Source organism: Protopterus annectens, chromosome 2.part1 (assembly GCF_019279795.1).
Source record: "Protopterus annectens isolate FY-2018-M chromosome 2.part1, PAN1.0, whole genome shotgun sequence".
Taxonomy (NCBI): domain Eukaryota; kingdom Metazoa; phylum Chordata; order Ceratodontiformes; family Protopteridae; genus Protopterus; species Protopterus annectens.
The window spans coordinates 692124649-692145457 of record NC_056729.1 but is presented as its reverse complement, the minus strand read 5'-3'; the positions used below and the strand labels follow the sequence as shown (position 1 = coordinate 692145457).

General features: G+C 40.3%; 1 protein-coding gene across 1 annotated transcript in view; it reads right to left on the bottom strand.

Annotated features, from left to right (window-relative positions):
• The window catches only part of FGB (fibrinogen beta chain), a 48616-nt gene that overhangs the window by 8295 nt on the left and 19512 nt on the right, over nucleotides 1-20809 (bottom strand). The window contains exons 4-5 of the mRNA XM_044062431.1: nucleotides 18622-18849; nucleotides 5858-5971 (exon numbers count right to left, since the gene is read on the bottom strand). Of these exons, the coding sequence (XP_043918366.1) occupies nucleotides 5858-5971; nucleotides 18622-18849 (342 nt within the window). The remainder of the gene's footprint in view (nucleotides 1-5857; nucleotides 5972-18621; nucleotides 18850-20809) is intronic.

Genomic DNA, 20809 nt, shown 5'->3' with positions numbered 1-20809 from the left:
GTGATTTGTGACAGACGAGTACCTGTAAGAGTGAAAGGGAAGGTCTACAAGAGGGTAGTGAGACCAGCTATGTTATATGGGTTGGAGACAGTGGCATTGGCAAAAAGGCAGGAGTTTGAGCAGGATGTGGCAGAATTAAAGATGTTAAGATTTGCACTGGATGTGACGAGGGTGGACAGGATTAGGAATAAGTGTATTAGAGGGTCAGCCCAGGTTGGAAGGTTTGGAGACAAAGCCAGAGAGGCACGATTACGTTGGTTTGGACATGTGCTGAGGAGGGATGCTGAGTATATTGGGAAAAAGATGCTAAGGATGAAGCTACGAGGTAACAGGAAAAGAGGAAGGCCTAAGATAAGGTTTATGGATGTGCTGAGAGAGGACATGCAGGTGGGTGGTGTGACAGAGCAAGATGCAGAGGACAGGAAGAAATGGAAACAGGTGATCTGCTTGTGGCAACCCCTAACGGGAACAGCCGAAAGAAGATGATGAATGGCAGCACATACCTTGGTATCATCACCCTACAGGTTGTCCCTCCTACCCAACTAATAAATGGTGTATAGTATAAAAGGGCAACCACAGTACTTGGTGCATCCACATCTCCAGTAACCTCTGTACCCAATGCTGCCAGGCAGCTGTCAACCTGCTCCAGTAGTTTGGCCCTACCACCATCATCCTCTTTACTTGTTAACAAATCTTTTCTATATATATATAGTCAGTACTCTTCTGAAAAGCCACATCGCCAGATTCTGTGGTTTATCTCAACTCTAGCCACATCATAAAAATGGATTAGGTGGGTCTAAGAAGACTTTCCCCTTTCAAGCAATGTTAGCATGGGTACAGCAAGCAGGGCATTTGGCTGCAGATCTCCAAATAATGACTTTGTAAAATATTTTTTCCTACACTTTTTCCTAGGGTGAATGTCATCCTTGCTCTGCTGTGGTTACTAAAATCTTTGCAAAGCTCTACCATACCAAGGTGACACATCCAGTTTTTGGCTAATAACTTTGCATATGTCCAAGGGGACATGCTGAAAAGTCTCACAAGTGGACCATTGGGCACCCAGGTACTTATTTGAGGACCATGGGGTGCACAGTAGTCCCCTCATGGCCTTCTGTGTGCCTCTTTATTAATTTAAACATGCCCTTATACATTTTCTCTTTTTTCTTTTCCATTATTGCAGACACTTTCAACTCCTGTACTGGAATCTTCTGCAAATACTCACTGATAAAGACATTAGAGAAGTACTGATTAAGCAAAAGTGTTCTACATTTTTTTATCCTAGGTAAGTACTAGGCTAGCTGCCCTTAGGGACCATTTTTAGCCTAGCCAATTTCCATTCAAAGGGGCAAATCAAACCTTGAAATTTGTGATTGTTAGGTAAACATCTTACCCATTATGCCAATCCCCAACTCCATTTTTTAATGATAGAGTTCATTTTTTGTACCTTTTTCTCCCCTCTACCAACTGACCGTCAAGCATCCCCAGTCATACACAGACTCATTTGTTTCCTGGTAGTGTGGGATCACACCACAGATCTGCAGGGGCAAGACCCTATATGGGAGTTGTCATCCAAATAGATATCAAGGGACCTTGTGCTTTATGTCCCTAATACTACCTCAGGTGGTGACATACCTACCTATGTAATTGCAGAGCCCACCTAATGCTCCAGCAGTCCATGCATGCCACGCTCCTTCACATGTGAGGCATTGTAGCTACCACCCCTCCCAGACAGGATAGAACTTTCATTGGTTTGTGAAACCTTCACCTGATACCACTGGTACTGCAGGCAAAGCCAGAAAGCCCCCCCCTCCCCCAGGATAGACAACACCCATCCTCCCTGCTGCTAATCAAACCTGGGTCACTGGATGGTAATAAGGGCTTTATTCCTATATCTCACCAGGCCCTCAGCACACACACACATACACACACACACACACACACACACACACACACACACACACACACACACACACACACACACACACACCAACATGCATGCGTGTATGTGTGTGGTTCCCCTTCAGAAGACTGAATGATAGTAAGCTCGATATTCATAAGCTTGAAACCAAAAGCCTGAAAACTCAAAAGCCTGAAAACTCAAAAGCCTGAAACTCAAAAGCCTGAAAACACAAATAATGCTAATATGCCAGTACAAAGTCACTACTATCTACCCACTTACCTTAACCCAAACCCTAACCCTAAGGTCCATTACTATCGCACACTCACCTAACCCGCGCCCTAACCCTAACTCACTTAAACTGCCCCTAACCCTAAAGTCTGTCACTATCGCACACACGCCTAACCTGCGCCCTAACCGTAACACACAACCCACCCCTAACGCTAATGTAAAAACAATTGCACACTTACCTGAACCCAACCCGTAACCTTACACCACAGGGCTAAGAATAGAGAAGCCATATTAAAATCAGTATGTGTATTTTGTGTGTTTTCAAGCTTTTGGGTTTCAGGCTTTTGAGTTTTCAGGCTTTTGGTCTCAGGCTCATGAATTTCGAGCTTATGAACATTCAGGCTTCTGAAGGGGAACCATGTGTGCGCATGCACACACACACACACACACACACACACACACACACACACACACACACACACACACACACACACACACACACACACACACACACACACACACACACACACACACACACACACTTATCAGCTTGATCCACAGATTTACCAACTTGGCCTCATTGCTAAAGTTGTGCAAAACATTGCCCATCCACATGAACCCTGGTTCCTATTCAGCCTCCACCCCTACTTCTGGCTTGCACATAACCTACCATTTATATTATATTGTGCGACTCCTGTAAGACACCTTCTTTAGTCCTACTCATTCACGCACATCAGTGATGAAACATGACAGTATTCGCTTCTTCCTTGTCATCGTCCTCCTCTTGCTCATGTCTTTTCATATCACCAGTCACAGCAACTCATGTTCTGCAGTAATATGTCATTGATTATGAATTTTCCGAAAACTTTGGACTTTTCTAGACCAAACATCCAAGCATAATGAAGTCCATATATGTAATTCTATACCTCCTTTTCAATCTAGTTTTCTTTCTGATTCTCATAATAACAGACCATACTGTGAGATGCTTGTTCTCACAGCTGATTTTTTTTCAGTCAAACTTCTACAACTGAGCCCATGTTCAGTGGCAACTCAGCTGTATGATCTCTGTCCTTATAGGGAGAGCTAGTCTCCCTCAGAGGTTGTTCTCTGCCTATATATGTTTGATGGTGGTACCATCAAGTCTAAAAATAGTATATAACATTTTCAGTAGCTAACATCCACATCTGTCTCACCCATCCCATCATCTTTTCTATAAGGAGATCCTTCGTCCTTCATAAAATATTTCAACAAACCACCCCAACCCTCTTTTCTCCTTCAGCTTCAATGCCAGTACTTAACCCATCTTAGTCTTCCTCCCCTGCATAACTGATGCACTCCCTTACATAAAAAAGCACCCTACAGTCCTGACTTCCCTGTTCCTCTAGAAGTCTTACTGTTCCAGTTACTGCATGTCTCATTCACTGGCTTTATTAACCTGCATCTGAACTATCATTCCTATGCCCAGCCCAACTGCAGGCTCATTTATTTCTTAGACATGGTGAGATATTCCAGAAGTTCTACCAGTTTCATCACCTTTTTCCTCAGTCTACAAGTTCCAAAGTTTCAGTCAGGGAGGTAGAGAAAGCATGGATTCCCTTTCTGATTTGATCAACATTGGTTTTGTGCAACTCGTGTCTTTACACGTAAAATTGTCAATTTTCATGTTTTCCACATAGCAAAAACTGAATTGGCGAGTCTTCTAAATCTTGTGTATCTGGTAATTCTCTACCCATATCAAATGTAGCCATTTTAAAAAGGACTACACTTAGTTGAGTGGTCTCCATTCAGGGTAATCATTTTCCATCCTCACCTTTTTTTAACGAAAGGACACAGACTACGATTACACAATTTGTTACCATGGAGCAGTGTAACATCAGTGGTGAAAACCAAAGTAACATACAGAATAAGAGTTCTTGACATGCCTGACATTAATTTTGACTAGAAAATTAAAAAGAGAAAAAACAGTGATATTTGCCATATTAATGCTTGCATATCATGATGTGCACTACTACTCCCTTTGTAACATACATAACTTTCATGGAGGTTGTAATATACATTAGTGTTCCAGTTGTAACACACACAACGTAAATGTGCATCGGGGTTCACAATCTCTTCCTGGTGCAACATTTGTGTCTTATATGTGCATTGTGGTATGCATTTTCTAACCAAACTGGATAGCAACAAAGGAAAGGATGAGAGAGTAGAGATGCCTTGGTAGGAGCACCTCTAAGGCTGCAGCTTATTATGAACTATTCCTAAATTTTAAATGTTTTATCTAATTACTCTCAAGGCATCCCCCTACCTAGCAGTAAAGCAAGTACCTCAGATTCCTATTACTATCTCCATCCGTTGGAGAATGTCACTCCTTACAACAATGATGCACCAGTTTGTCTACAATGTAATTGTGGGTTGCTCATCCTCAGCAATCACAGCTGTTCTCACATTTACCTTACACTGACCTGGAAATTCAGGAAAATCAAGGCTCTGGCATGCTAAAAGAGAAGGACACAGTGCCATGCCACCTGCTCAGTTCAGGGATTTGGGAGGGGCACAGTGCCATGCCATTTGCTCAGTTCAGGGATTTGGGAAGGGCACAGTGCCATGCCACCTGCTCAGTTCAGGGATTTGGGAAGGGCACAGTGCCATGCCACCTGCTCAGTTCGGGGATTTGGGGAGGAAGAAAATGACTGTTTGTCACTAGGTAATAATAGGGTCTATAGTAAAACACCAAACATTCAAAATGTCGAGTGTTCTAATATCAACCTATTTTCAGCAAACGCTGAAAATATCGAAGAAACAGAAAACCAAATTTTTTTCTAGGGAAAGAATTTGGTTGTCCGTTTCTGTTGCTTCGGTATTTTCAGTGCTGTGGTGGAAAGTTATGGGTCAGGTTCAGGTAAGTGTGTGATTGTGTGGACTTGAGGGTTAGGACGGGTTAGGTGAGTTAGGGTTAGGGCGCAGGTCAGGTAAGTGTGCGATTGTGTGGGCGTGAGGGTTAGGGCAGGGTAGGTGAGTTAGGGTTAGGGCGCGGGTGAGGTGACTGTGTGATAGTGACGGACCTTAGGGTTAGAGTTTGGGTTAAGGTAAGTAAATAGTTAGTGGTGTATGTATAGTTTAGTGCAGGGTTAGGTGTAAGAGTTTAGGCGTATGTGTGTGGATTGCTGTTTGTTTGGTGTGCTTGTGTTGTGTGTATGTGTTTTGGAACAGCAAATTTTTTACCTAGGGAAAAAATTTGCTGTTCTGTATGTTCGATGTTTTAAATTTTCGATTGATATGGTTAAGTATATTAGAAGACTCGACATTTTGAATGTTCGTTGTTCTAATATAGACCCTAATAATATGCATTTGTCCTGTGCTTTTTCACACCATTTGTGTTAATGTCAGGCTTTTCTACATCCACCTACCACTAAGTATAAGGCATGGGTTAGTCTTTACATCCCACTCAGCCCTCCACCAACAGTAGAACCTTTATTTACATGTATATCCTCTTTTTAATCTCCATGTAGCTGCAATATTATTATACCTGGTATAATGCAATATTATTATACCTGGTATAATGCAATATTATTATACCTGGGTATAAATGTGTGAACTTCAGTTCATAACCATCCCCATTTATGTACAGTGCAAGACCATTGTTGTGGGACATGGCATGTATGTTAAGTATTTATCGTCCCGCTGTACTGAAATAAGACACACTCTACTGCTGAAAACCATTGGTCAGCATACCTCCTTTTTCTGTGGTCATGTCACAGTATACTTTGTAGGGTTTGAAGAATGGATCTGGACTGATCAGATACATCTGAGAAACATCACCTCCCCTTCTGATGATGTCCTCACATTCTGTAAAAAAATAGAAACAAAATAAACAAGACTGACAGATTAATCTTAGATTGTTACTACAGGTATACAGACAGGTCTGTTAATAAAAGCCTGTTCTACAAATGCTGCCCTAGTTTCTTTTGCAGTCACTTGTTTTCTAACCATTGCTTTTCTCTCTCTACAAAACAGCTAGTTTCTAAAACATACACTTCAAAGACAGTAAATACATTAACAATGGTGCACAGAAACAAACAGAAATCTTTTTAACTGAACATTTCCACATTGTAAACAACAATATCACCATTCTGCATTCTGTTTAACGATAAATGAGCATTATTATGCACACTTACAAATTATGCACACTTAGTATGCACATCAGTATCTGTCAGGAACATAAACAGAGGTACACTGTGAGTGATTTCAGTTCTGAAACTGACAATCAACACAGAATAAGTGTCTGTTTTCTGAATATGTTCAATATTTTATAACCTGTTTCACATTGTCAGAGTACAATACAGTTTTGTTTTTCTTTTGTTTACTTTGGGATCTTTTCCTGTATTAATACCAACCATTTAAGGAGCATCTTCGGGATGAATGCATTCACCTTAGAGCTAATGGCAGGCCAGACTGTCAGGGACATTTTAAATGAAAGCATAGAATGGTAGTGCCACATCCCCATTCACTACAATGGCCAAAGGCAAGGAATGAATAGTAGTACCTTCAGTACAATGAGTGAAGGCAAACAACAATAGTGGCACATTCAATAAGGCAAATAATGATATCAGTAATTTTAGTACAATGGCTGAATGCAAGGAACAATAGTGGTACATTCAGTAAATTGGCCAAAGGCAAAGAATGATAGTGGGACATTCGGTACAATTTCCAAAGGAAAGAAACAATAGTGACACATTCATGGTAATGGCCAAAAGGCAAATAATAGTAGTGGCACATTCACAACAATAGCCAAAGACAAAACACGACAGATGCACATTCAGCACAATGGGCATAGGCAAGGAATGAGACTGATATATTCAGTACAATGACTGAAAGTAAGGAATGATACTTGCACATTTAGTACACTGGCCAAATACAAGGAACAATAGTGGCACACTCAGGAAAAAGACTGAAGGCAAGATACAATAGTGGCACACACAACAATGACTATAGGCAAGGAACAATAGTGGCACACTCACAGAAATGACTGAAGGCAAGAAACAATAGTAACACAGTCACAACAAAGACTGAAGGCAAGGAACAATAGTGGCACATTCAGTAAATTGGCCAAAGACAAAGAATGATAGTGGGACATTCAGTATATTGTCCAAAGGTAAGAAAAACTAGTGAGACGTTTATGGTAATGACCAAAAGGCAGATAATAGCAGTGGCACATTCACAACAATGGCTGAAGAAAAAGCACGACAGATACACATTCGGTACAATGGCCATAGGCAAGAAATGATAGTGATATATTCAGCACAATGACTGAAAATAAGGAATGATACTTGTACATTCAATACACTGGCCAAAGACAAGGAACTATAGTGGCACACTTATAACAATGATTAAAGGCAACGAACAATAGTGGCACACTCACAAGACAATGGCTGTAGGCAAGGAACAATAGTAACACACTCATGACAATGACTGAAGGCAAGAAACAATAGTGGTACACTCAGAACAATGGTTGAAGGCAAGGGACAATAGTGACACACTCATGACAATGACTGAAGGCAAGAAACAATAGTGGCACACTCAGAACAATGGTTGAAGGCAAGGGACAATAGTGACACACTCAAGACAATGACTGAAGGACCATCAATAAATCAGAACTGAAAGGGCCATACCTTTAATGAAAATAGAACAGTAGATGTTCATGTATGTGGGGACTTTAAAGTTACCACTAAGCCAGTTCAAAAGGATAAGTAATACTTCTTCCCAAAAGTACAAGATGTTGATTCCATGCTACAATTGTCAAAGTAAACAAAGGAATTCCTAGTAGTCATTGTTATCACAATGTCATCCTGGTGATTAGGAAAATGAGGAAAAGCAAGTGGGTAATTTATGAAAAGTCTTAGCCAGGCAAAGGTCAATAAAGACAATACTTAATTCTGTAAACATGCATTTTTTTCTTTTTTTGGGCACATCAGGAATGCACCATACAATCTCAGGAAAACATGGAGGCCAAGCTGCAGACAGCTAAGCCTACTACTAGGTTGTATTTAAGCATTACAGTAAGATGGGTCTTACATGAAAAGGAGTATTCTGAACATTCCTCCAAACAAGTCAAAGGAAATAATTAGGCTAGATGAAGGGATACCCAATTTGGACCCACTGTAGCCAATTAGGGTGGTATATGATCATTCATTTGCATGTAACTGGCATTTATTCTTATTATATGCGTATTTATTCTATTACAAGAGTGTGAGGATGGTACAGAGATATGCATGGCATTTGTCTGGAGGTTGCTGATTAAAGCTCAGCTTAACTATGCTCATATGGATAGCTAGATCAGTTGTAAAATTCAATAGCTACCCATGGAAGGAAATTTATGCAAGCCACAAATTACACAACATTGCTATATGTTTTAGGGCTCAAACAGATAGATGTCCATGATGATTAGAACAAGTTGGAAAACTGGTGTCCAGTCTCTGGAGGGCATTTATATGACAATGAACATAAACAAAAACAAGACTGTGTGAAAATAACAGGATTAAACTACTAGCTATTTATAAAGAGAAGCAAAGAGTTCCCAGCACAGAAAATACTTTAAATCTGATTTTCTAAAGCCTTAAGCATGCTATTAGACAGTACAAGGTAAGCTTTAACCTTAAGGTTGCCACAGCCATCATGGGTAATTACAAGGCCTTCTTTAGTTATATTAAGAAATTCAGATGTAGCACTATGTACTGCCCTGATCTGATATAAAATAGCATGACATTTTGATCCTGAAGCCATTGCCAGCATCCGTGCTAATAAAGTCAGCCATACTTTTTTCTTTACCTATGGTCTCCAGTGTCCCCCTATTACCCACACAAACTGTTCCAACTCCTAATATCACCCTAAAACTGGTCCAATTTATCTAAAAATAAGATTACTAGCTCTGTATGTGGTAAGAGCAAAATACAACTTAGCTCAACATTTCAAAAACTGCTTCACAGGTAGACTATGCATGCAAGTTAGCATATTTCTGAATTTAACATAAGCCTCTGCACTGGCTACATTACAAGATTCTTTGAGAGCAGTCATAGTGGTAGCAATGCATAAGGTCAATCCACCACAGATCCTGGCAACTATATTCCAATAAGGCTCACCAGTATCACCTGTGAGATCATGAAATTTATCATTATTGAACTCACTAACAGTGATAGAGATGACCTACAGGCCTTTGATCCAAATCAGTTTGTTTTTATGAAAGGCAGACTTTGTCTATACAACTTAGTTGTGCTCTTCGAAAAGGTTACTGAGGTTCTGAATGAAAGTCAGTCCATCCACAGTGCCTATCTAGATCTGGCCAAGACCTAATTAAACCTAATTAAATATTAACCCTTATGTTATCCATGGGATAGCTAAATGGCTTAGTGGTAGATCCCATACAGTAAGGGTTGGCAATACTTCTTCTATATACAAAAAAAAAATCTCACAGATGGTGACCCACTGTGGTCCATCCCAGATTCCTTCCTCTTTGATGTCCACTCCACTGATGTGAAAACAGGAGTCAAGGGGGTTATGGCTAATCAAGCTTACTGAATGCACACTTGGTGCTACTGTGAACTCACCTACTGACAATCACATACTCCACCAAGGGCCAAGGGTCTAATCAGATCAACATCTGGTGCACAGTCCATGGGCTCAAACTCAAAGCCAAAATACATAGTGTACTTATATTTGGAAAGCCGAGCCTTCCCAACTCATGTACTATAAAGGATATCCTCCACAATACCAAAAAAGTCATAACAGATCATGGCAAATTTGTTCAGTTTGATCAGCATGTATCAGTTATAGTTAGGAAATCATTCCCTCTAGCACAACTGATTTCCAATTCTATTGTCTTTAAGTCTAAGTAAGTTTTAGTTCCCCTTTATATATCTATCATTAAACCTATAACTGAATGCAATGTTCCCTTCAACATCTATCTCTCCACATCCCTTGTTCAGCTTTGGAAATCTCAGAGATTCCTATTCTAGAAATGATGGGGTTGTGGATGGATGGATGGATGGTCCTTAACCTATTAAAGATTTTTACATTATACTCTCTCACATACACATCCCTAAGTGGTCATCTCTACGTAAACATCCGTGCTATGAAAAAAATGCTCTTCTGGATTTTTTCACCTCCACAAAATTGGTGTTTTCACAAGAACCATCATCAGTAACCTCAGCCTTTATCACCTGCTCATGTAATATATTTTTTTTGGAACAGATTACCTCTACACATAAAGTGACACCTTAATTACTAGTAAAGTAACCGCATTTGATAAGTGTATAGGAAATTGCAAATTTACCCAGAAGTATATGGTATAGTTCTCCTGGACTGGGTTAGCTAATACATCAAAATTCTAAACAGTTGCTTGGCTAGGCTTCTCAGTAGCCACCTAGGTAGCAAGCCTAGTTACCTCCTATGGCACTATGACCCTAATATTGAAGGACTGCTAGAAATACCATTGAAAAGCTCAGAGGACAAGCAGATATGGAAGCAATAGTCATAAAGTACACATTAGTTAATGAGTCATCACACAGTTATTCACATCAAAATAAACAACATGCAAAGAGAAAATGGAAATAATTCAATACAAGCTTACATGCATAGTCTACCAGTGAAATACAATAACTTGCTGTACAGTGGCTTTATTATTAAATAATAGCAGCTATAAATCAGATGGTCAAGAGGTAAGAGTTAAAAAGAAATTCAGGAGAATCAAATAGTGTGAAAATGAAGAATACATTAAGAAACTACCTGAACAAGGACTCAAATTGCCATAACCATTTAGAAGCATTTTTGAAAGGATAGGCCTGGTCAAAGCATAGTAAAAGAGCACTACAGAAGTACAGTGACCAGCTAGGACTCAAACTCAGATCGTCTCTGGTATCACTGTAGTTCTGTATCCATTAAGATGTATTGTCACACTTTTGTGACTTACCTTTGGTACCACAGTATGTGGTGCATAAAGTGACATTTAAGGGTTTAATTCTATCAAGGAATGTTTTCCCTCTTTTTAAACTAAGAAAAAACTTTCACAAAATTCATTTTTGCCACACTGATGCCACTGAGTTTTAAAAGCTATCTTTACCCTCAGTGACATCATCTGAGGGAAAACGTGAGCTGCATCCATAGATATTAATGAATGCATGCAGCATATGAGCAGAGACATGTCCATTAAAGTCTGTGGATGCTTGCATAACATGATGTCATGCCAGGAAACACTAAATTGATTTTGGTTGTGGTTTTAATAAAAAGTATACAAAGCTTTTTCTAAAAATGCAGCCCAAATAAACATGGTTAGATAACAGCAAAATATATTGTGCCACTTAACTCCCCAGATGCCACAATGATGAGATGGTCCCCAAAAGAAATTTACTAAATTCAGAGTAAATGTCTGTATGTAAGACTTCCTCAGACTCAGTGGTTTACATTGTTACAAAGGCTATTGCAGTGACGTCTAATGTGTTGTAAACTAAACTCAGTAATGTATGCTGATACTTTACTTCCACTGATGTCAAGCATATGGCTACATTGATATTATAGTCTGAAGTGGATACTTCTAACACAGAAAATGTATTACACAAACAGGAGACCTTTTAGCTGCATTTTCTTTTTTAATCAGGTAAACCTACAAGCTCTATTTTTCAGGACACCTCATGTAAACTATCTGTATGCAAAGAGAGACTAAGGGAAACAAACCTAGGCTACAGGACAAAGCTTGTTAGAAGCTCGTAGCCTTAATCCTCAGTGTTGAACATCCACATAAATGTCTAAATGTTAGTTTATCAGGAAGGATCAGCAGCAAATTATGAAGCATTATTAGAAAAATGAGTCTCCTTTCTCTGAATTTATTCACTGTTTGTACACCTATTCATAACACATAAGAAACCAAAAGAGTTATTTTATAGGCAGGATAAAAGAAAAAATCAGATCAGTTCAACTAACTTTCTCTGGATTCTATTTTAGAAGAAAAAATATCTGCTTTTTAGAAAAAAAAATTATCTGCTTTTACTGTATTTGTGTTTCTTCCTACTTTATTTTGCTTTTGCATCACCTTAAAAGTACTCAGTTGTATTTATTACTTCTTGGTGTAACTCATTCTAAGCCTTTTAGTTTAAGCACTTGGGCTTCAGACCAGTTGTTTTACATTAAGAAGGTTTGTGGTCTGCACTGTAGTGGCAGGACAGGTAGCTTACATCCTTCTAAGTTGGGAACTGCTGATTGAGGGCTCAGTGTCAGTTATTCTAAAAGTGTATTAATTCTGGTTTAAGCACTTGGGCTTCAGGCCAGTTATTTTACATTAAAAGAGTTCGTGGTCTGCGCTCTTGTGGGAGGAGAGGCTGAACTCTGCCCTTCTGAGCTGGGAATTTCTGGTTAAAGGCTTATAGTGCCTGCATATTTGAACTGCTTCTTACTGAAATTGGTACACCTTGTTTGCTGTAGCGTAGACTAGATCCAGGCCTGCTGAATCTAGCTTTGTTTGTATAACTTGAGCACTAATCCAGGCATTCTTCAAAGTATTCAATTGTATTTATTACTGCTTGGCAATAATTTGATTAAAGTGTAGTCTTTTGGATTAAGCACTTGGGCTTCAGACCAGTTGTTTTACATTGGAAGGTTTGTGGCCTGCACTGTGGTGGCAGGACAGGTAGCTTACATCCTTCTAAGTTGGGAACTGCTGATTGAGGGCTCAGTGTCTGTTATTCTAAGTGTATTAGTTCTGGTTTAAGCACTTGGGCTTCAGGCTAGTTATTTTACATTAAGAAGGTTCATGGTCTGCACTCTTGTGGGAGGAGAGGCTGGACTCTGCCCTTCTGAGCTGGGAATTTCTGGTTAAAGGCTTATAGTGCCTGCATGTTTCAACTTTTTCTTACTGAAATTGGTACACCTTGTTTGCTGTAGCATAGACTAGATCCAGGCCTGCTGAATCTAGCTCTGTTTGTATGCTTGTTGTTTGTTTGCTTGTTATTTCCCTGAAATGCTAATACCACCTAAAATGCGGCTTTTCAGTGCTTCTGTGGATCCCTAGTGATATCTGCATTGCTTACTGTACTCATTTCCTTGTTTCACTTAAAAGAAAGTTACTGTTTGTCATTTTTGCATTTAAGTTACCTGTAACACATTGCATTTAAGTTACCTGGCACTTGCTCACTAAAGGCACTTGCTCACTAAAGCAATTATATAAGTCAGCACTAAAAAATTAAAAGCACTACACTCTCACAAAGTCCTCTTGAGTACCTTGTTTCCCATTGGCCCTTTTTTTAAAATTATAAAGGAATTCCCAATACTATTCTAGCAGGTCCAAAGGTCAGTTGCCAATCTTCTCTCTGGTCCAGCTGGTGAATCTGGGAATCTTGAGGCAATGTTACAACTGCCTCATGTACACAGACAACCCTCTCCTCCTCCCAACAAATTCCAACACATGTGAGAGATGCATCCATATAGCCAAACTGGAGGCTAAGCTCTCTCAACTCAGTACTGGCGTAACCAGTCAGGAGGAGAAGGAAACCACACTCAGTACAATTCCAGTCTCACATAGACCTACCACGACAGCAAACCAAACACATAAACACACAAAAACATACTCGGAGGCTCTAAATAAAAATCTGCCTAAGCAGCAGAGACCTCCAAAGCAGACACCCAAGCAACCGTTACCCCAAAACAAAACACGTGCAACACATAGCTCACAAAGCCAGTGTGCTGAACAGTCACAGCCCTTAAGGCTAAACAACACACCTGATACACTTGTAATAGGTGACTCTATCATCAGGCACACTGACGTCCCGCTCACCAGGCTGAACAAGGAAAAGGTCACGGTGAGCTGCCTGTCGGGTGCTAGGATCCGTCACATAACACAAGCACTCAGGTCACTCCAAGGCAAGTAGAAATATGACTCAGTCATTGTCCATGCTGGTGTAAATGACCTGAGACGTACCTCCCTGGACTACATGAAAAGAGACATAGAGGAGCTCTCTGAGCATGTGGCCCAGGCCGGTATGACCCTGACCTTGAGTAGCATCTTACCCTCACCAAGAATGATGCCACAATATGAAGACAAGATGATCAATTTCAACAATTGGCTTAAGTATTGGTGTCATTCAAAGGAGATCCAATGCCTGTCAGCCTGGGATGACATGCTCGACAAGCCACGATGCTTCACTAGGGACGGCTTGCACCTGTCACCCCTGGGTTTTCGGATATTGGCAAAGGCTCTTGCTACCCCCATAGTGCCTTTTTTAGGCAAGGCTCAAAAGACAAACCCACCTCCATAGGTATCACAAGGGATAAGAAACTAAGAGTAATGCTACTCAACGCCAGAAGTCTAAACCTCAAGATGCATGCACTCGAAACTTTCCTTAGCATGGAGAACATCGATATCTGTGCAGTAACAGAAACCTGGTTCAAGGCTCCCGAGAGCACCCCAGCACTACCAGGTTATACCTCATACCATGCTTTTCGGCCACAAAACTTGGACCGACCCACAAAAGGAGGGGGAGTATCAATATTCATCAAAGATACCCACACCTCCAGGTTGGTGGCACAGCACGAAGCATCAGAGACTATCCATGTGCAACTACCAGTGGGTAAAACTGCCTTCCAGTTTATAGCCTGCTACAGACCACCCTCCCTAACCCAGGAACCCCACTCGGCCTTCCTGAGAACACTGGAAAATATGAAGGTCTCTCCAAACACCATTATATTGGGCAACTTCAACTACCCAAACATAGACTGGGAGCATTACTCTAGCTCCAACACCCTAGCCCAAATGTTCCTAGAATTTATAAACTCAAATGCTATGGAACAACTTGTTACCACTCCCACAAGAGGGGAAAACATACTGCACCTGATCATCACCAACATGGGGACTCTATGTTCCAGGCCAGAAGTGTATCCCTCACTGGTAAGATCAGACCATAAACTAATCTCACTGGATATTCACATCCCAACACCACCCCCTGCCCAGTAAACCACAGTGAAAAACTTCTCTAAAGCAAATTTTACACTCCTCAAAACCGAGGTGGAATCCTTCAAAGCCCCCGGGCCTGTGGAAAATACGGCCCAGACCGCAGAATCCTTTATAAACGCATTCTATGAACACCTTCAGGAATGCATGGATCATGCAATCCCAAATAAAACCAAGACCCAATCCTCCAAAGGCAGACGTCCTGTCTGGTGGACCCCAGCCATAAACAAACTATACAATAGAAGGAGGAAGCTACTAAATGATAGAGCAAAATTCCAAAAAGGGAAGGCATCTCTGATCTGTATTAACAAAAAACTACGGGCACTCATAAAATCGTCTAAGGCCAGCTTCGAGAGAAAAATTGCACAGGACACTAAGGATAATCACAAGGCTTTCTTTAGTTATGTTAGGAACCTGGGTGGTAATTCCCAGATATGCTCAGAATTAGTCCAAAATGACAAAAAATACACCAAACCCACAGACATTGCCAACATCCTAGCTGACAGGTTCAGCGCAAACTTCTCCCCCCCCACCAAAAGGGCAAATATCTATCCCAGCAGAGTGCTGCCCCCCTGACATCTCAGATGCTCAGGTAAGAGCCGCCCTCTCCAAAGCAAAAAACACAGCATCAATGGGACCAGACGGTGTCCCGGGCTGCGTCCTACATGAACTCCAAGAAGAGCTAAACCCAAACATAAAACTACTGTTCAATCTCAGCCTTACTATAGGATATGTACCCAAAGAGTGGCGTACAGCAACTGTGGTCCCTCTCCACAAAGGTGGTGCCTCAACGGATCCTGGAAACTATCACCCCATAAGCCTGACTAGCTTGGTCTGCAAAGCTATGGAAAGGATCATCATGGACCTCATAAATAAAGATATTGGGGACCTACAGACACTGGATCCTACCCAGTTCGGCTTTGTTAAGGGCAGATCCTGCCTCTTAAACCTGGTTGATTTCTTTGAAACAGTCACCAAGACCATTGACGAGGGGAAGGTGGTCCACACAGCCTACCTGGACCTTGCAAAAGCCTTCGATACAATATCCCACTCGGGCATTATAGATAAGCTCACCAGCTTAAATATAAACCCCTATGTCACTAGATGGGTTGCAAACTGGCTCAAGGACAAAACCCACATGGTTAGAATTGCTGGAGCCATGTCAGACTCCAAACCAGTTACAAGTGGCGTCCCACAAGGCTCAGTCCTGGGACCTCTCTTGTTCGGTATATATTTCTCGGAGGTACAGGCCAACACGGAAGGACTGTGGCTGACCAAGTTCGCAGATGACTGCAAACTGGGCGCCATAATCGACTCTCCAGCCGACACAAGCATCCTCCAAAAGGGCCTCATAGAAACAGACAACTGGTGCCAGAGCCTTGGCCTCAAGCTAAATGCCAAAAGTGTATAGTCATCCCCTTTGGCAAAAACAAAGTGTCCACAAATTACCACATAGGTGGTAATCCATTAAGTACAGAAGAAGTAATTAGGGACCTGGGGACCCAAGTTGATAGCAATCTCTCATTTGACAACCACGTGGCCAAAGTGGTTAGAAAAACATTTTATATAGCCCACCTAATCATGAAGGGATTCACATCTAGATCAGGGGAGGTCATCGTGCCTCTTTACTCATCCCTCATCAGGCCCATAATTGAGTATAATGCCCCTTTTGGGATGTACCTTACCAGACACCTGCAGCAACTGGAAAGACCCCAAAAGTACCTCACCAAGAGGATCAAAGGGCTCAAACAGATGCCATATGCTGCCCGGTTAAAGAAACTCCAGCTCTACTCAGTGGCATACCGCCTGTTCAGAGGCGATCTGTGCCTGACGTATAAAGCCATGTCCAACCCGGAATTAAGGGACATGCTGCACCTCAGAAAATCCAAATCCCATCGAGCTACACACTCGAGAGACTTGAACCTCAGCACCGAAATAAATAGGACATGCTGGAGGGACAGATTCATAACCCAGAGGTCCCTTCACTGTGGAATAAAATCCCAGTCCAGGTTAGGCAGAGTCCCTCATTGACTCTCTTCAAGAGGAATCTTGATGAGTGGATGGGACATCGTAGGTTTACCCCGGGTATCACTTCTGTGTCACTGTTAGACAGAGGCACAGTATACTAACCTCAAAAAAGGGCATAGCAAAATTAATTTGCTCTTGTACCAACCCAGACTAACCTGTTTGCACCTTACTCTATCATAAACCTTCCTTAACCACTTGGATCCCCCCATCTGCCTCAACTCTTCAATTGACAAATTATCCCTTTTCTTTGCAAATATTACTTTATTCACTTTAATATTTCCTACCTTCCTTTTTTGTATTGCTAGTAGTTAACCTCTAACTTAATCACTTTCTGATTTAGCTTTTTTTTGTTATTTAAGATCTATAATATATGTGATTACATTTTATTTTTCCCATTGCATAACACATTTGTACTATGTATTATTTGTATTTGTAAAATTGTTTTTACCTCTGGAGCTTTTCTCCCCGGGCCTCCACTGAAAATGGACATAAATCCAGCTGGACTAGCCCGGTCAACAAATGTAAAATAAATAAAAAAATAAAAATAAAAAAAATAAATTTAAAATGGGTGGCGAAAGCCAAACACATTCTGGCTAGGCTTATAAATGCCCTAGGGCAGATAGCCTAGTATGAACCTATGAACCTATGAACCTAAGGGTCTCTTTTTCACTTTAGAATTAAATTATCATAACAAAAATAGTTAACGCCAACAATAACTGGAAAGATGTCTATGGTAGATTTGTATTTTGGAAAGTAATTGGCATGAAGCAGTAACATACTCCTGTAAGGTAAACAGAGGAATGAACCACTTTAATTGCTATATTACAAGTGGCAGAATAAGTGATGCCGTTAAAGTAACAGTTGTAAAGCATACACCAAAAAGTTAGAATGCTACTGCCACGGTATAGACACCAAAGAAACTATAAAGTGTTTTGCCAAGGGTAAAAAATTAAAACGTAATATAATTCATCAGAGAAAGAGGCAACGTTATTGTACACGATTTCCCATCTGAATCCATATTATGCTGCACCACAGTGCATTGTTAAGGGAACAGTGCTGTATGTTTTTTAGGGGTCCATTTCCCCTCAGGACTTCATTTTTGAACCCGAGTCACTGGTAGTACGGATGAACTCCTAACGTCTGTATTAGAGAACATAACAAGAATAAAAATTCTGAATAAAAAAATATGCTTAATGATATAATTTTCAGTTACAACTAAATGACTACTTTCAGAAAAAGAAATTCCTCTATATCTCAAAAAACATTTTGGAATTTATAATTATAGCCACTGAATTCACTTCTCAAGTGCAATTAAAGGTAAATGCTGGCAACCCTTAGGTAAACTAATATACACGTACCCTGTAGTATCATTCTGTTTACCAAAGAGTGTTTCTGAAAATTGCTTTCAATGAGAACCACCATAACAAATGTTAACATTATGTAATATTAATCAAAGCAACTAAAGAAAAATAAAATCTACCTTTGCCAGATACCACTGGAATGTTACATGTCACAGTGCATGGATTATGGCAGTATTCCTTCTGAGTTGTAATAGCACTTTCTAAGCTTTGTATTTTCGCCCTTACTGAGTCCAAAGCTGCACGAAGGAGTCGGATGCTAGAAGGAATATTGTTGTCGACATTTTCCTTGATGAAACTATGTTGCTCCTCCAGTTCTGTCGTATATTCAGTAATTACATTTTTGTTATCTGAAATATTAAGAAAAATATGAAATAATTTCATTCATTTCTAAGCCAATTCCAGTGCAAAATGTTCTTTGTGGTAATATGATTAATGATAATACTAACTCACATTTATTTCACAGCAAAACGATTTGTTTAATGGCTGACAAACTTGAACAAAGCCATTATTGTTTATTTATTCCAGTCGTGAAGAGAACGTCTGTTCATTTGTTTGTTTGTTTGCCAGGTGACAAAACTCATGCTTTATAGACTCTTTTCAGCCATACCCCAAGGCAGAGGCAAAAATGTGAACACTGACAACCTTCTCCATACTGTATTAATGACAATATCACTATAATCACTCGGATTCTGTTCATCTAACCTGAGTTTAAAAAAATGAGAATGCCTGAATCCTATAGATAACAAATAAATGGATGAGTGCTATATGCAAACACCGGCCTCCTGATGACACAAGTGTAGACTCTATAGCATGGAAGAAGGGGAAAAGTTGAAGCAAGAGTGATTGAACAAATGGTACTGTCTACCAAATCCAGAAAAAAGTGATGCCCCAGCAAAAACAAGATCAGGCTAATGGATGATTTTAATCTCCCATGGGATATCCACTTCTTGTCAGAAGGGAGCATGGCACAACTAAAGCAGCGATGGAAGTTGGATTAAAATAATAAGGAAAACGGTGAAAGGAAGAAGATCCAGAAAGTAGTTGTCATAACGGAGGAATGAGTGAAACAGGTACAGTCTTGGGGCCTGAAAAATCTAGACATTCTACAAAAATCTGGACAGCTGAGAGGTATAAGCATAGGAGTCAGAGAATGGTAGTTAGGGGTGTTATGCCTAAAAACTGGAGAGGGGATAGTGAGCAGTACCATACCTCTCATCTGTCCAGATTTACACCTCATATTTTTGGTCAATTCCTCATAAAATGTATATTTTTCTGGCAAATCATGGAGGACTGAAGTCACTAAATAATGACATACATCTGTGTTTCAGACTTCATATCCCTCAGAAAAATGCATTCAAACACAAATCCCCTTATTCTAGCAAACTTCTAAGTTTATAACAAAAATGTTTAAAATCTGTCCCTTTTTTTGGGCCATTGACCTCTGCCATTATTTTAGGCTTTGTCCAGAATTATTGTGCTAAGAGGCTGAGAGGTATGAACACTATGATACACTGGATCAACAATGGGCTCCTGTATCTTAACCTATCTGTGGCAGACCTTGCAGTGGGAGTAGGAATCTGGATGAAACTTTTTGTGGATGATACCAAAATATAGTAATAGTAGCAAACAGAGAGGGAAAGAGACTTGAGGCATGGATGGGTAAATGGTAGCAAGGGGCAATATAAGAAGATGCCATGCTCTTCAGATGTGACAACTAAAATGTGGAACACAGAAGGAATGACACCATTCTGAGTACCTTAATGGTGGAAATGGATTTAAAGGTGAGAATCATACCTAATATGGACGATCAACATAAGAGCTACAGGTCACTGGTAAAGGCAAGCAAAATACTGATGTGCATAACCCAGGCAATATAAATTTAGACCAGTCATTCTGTCTCTGTATACATCACATGTAAGGCCACAACTCAAGTGCCTACACATTTGTGAATGTTACTTTGAGGAAAGGAAATTAGTCCAGTGAAACGAGCATAGAGAAAGACTCCCCAAATTATGAAGGGGGTGGATGGATTGGAGTATGGAACAAGGCTACTAAAACTGGGACTGTACACTCTGGAAAAAATAATGGAAAGGAAGAATGTGATAAAGGTACATAAAATAGTTTGGGAATAGGTGGGAAATGGCTCTGATCCAGGTCAAACTATCATAAAATTAGTGAATTAAGTTTCACTGGAAAGAAAGTTTTTAAACCAGGATTTATGCACTAATTCTAAAATTAGGCATTTTGGGAGGCAATGCTCCTCCCCATACCCTCCTGTAGGAGCTTTGTCCCTTGCGCCTCTCCTTT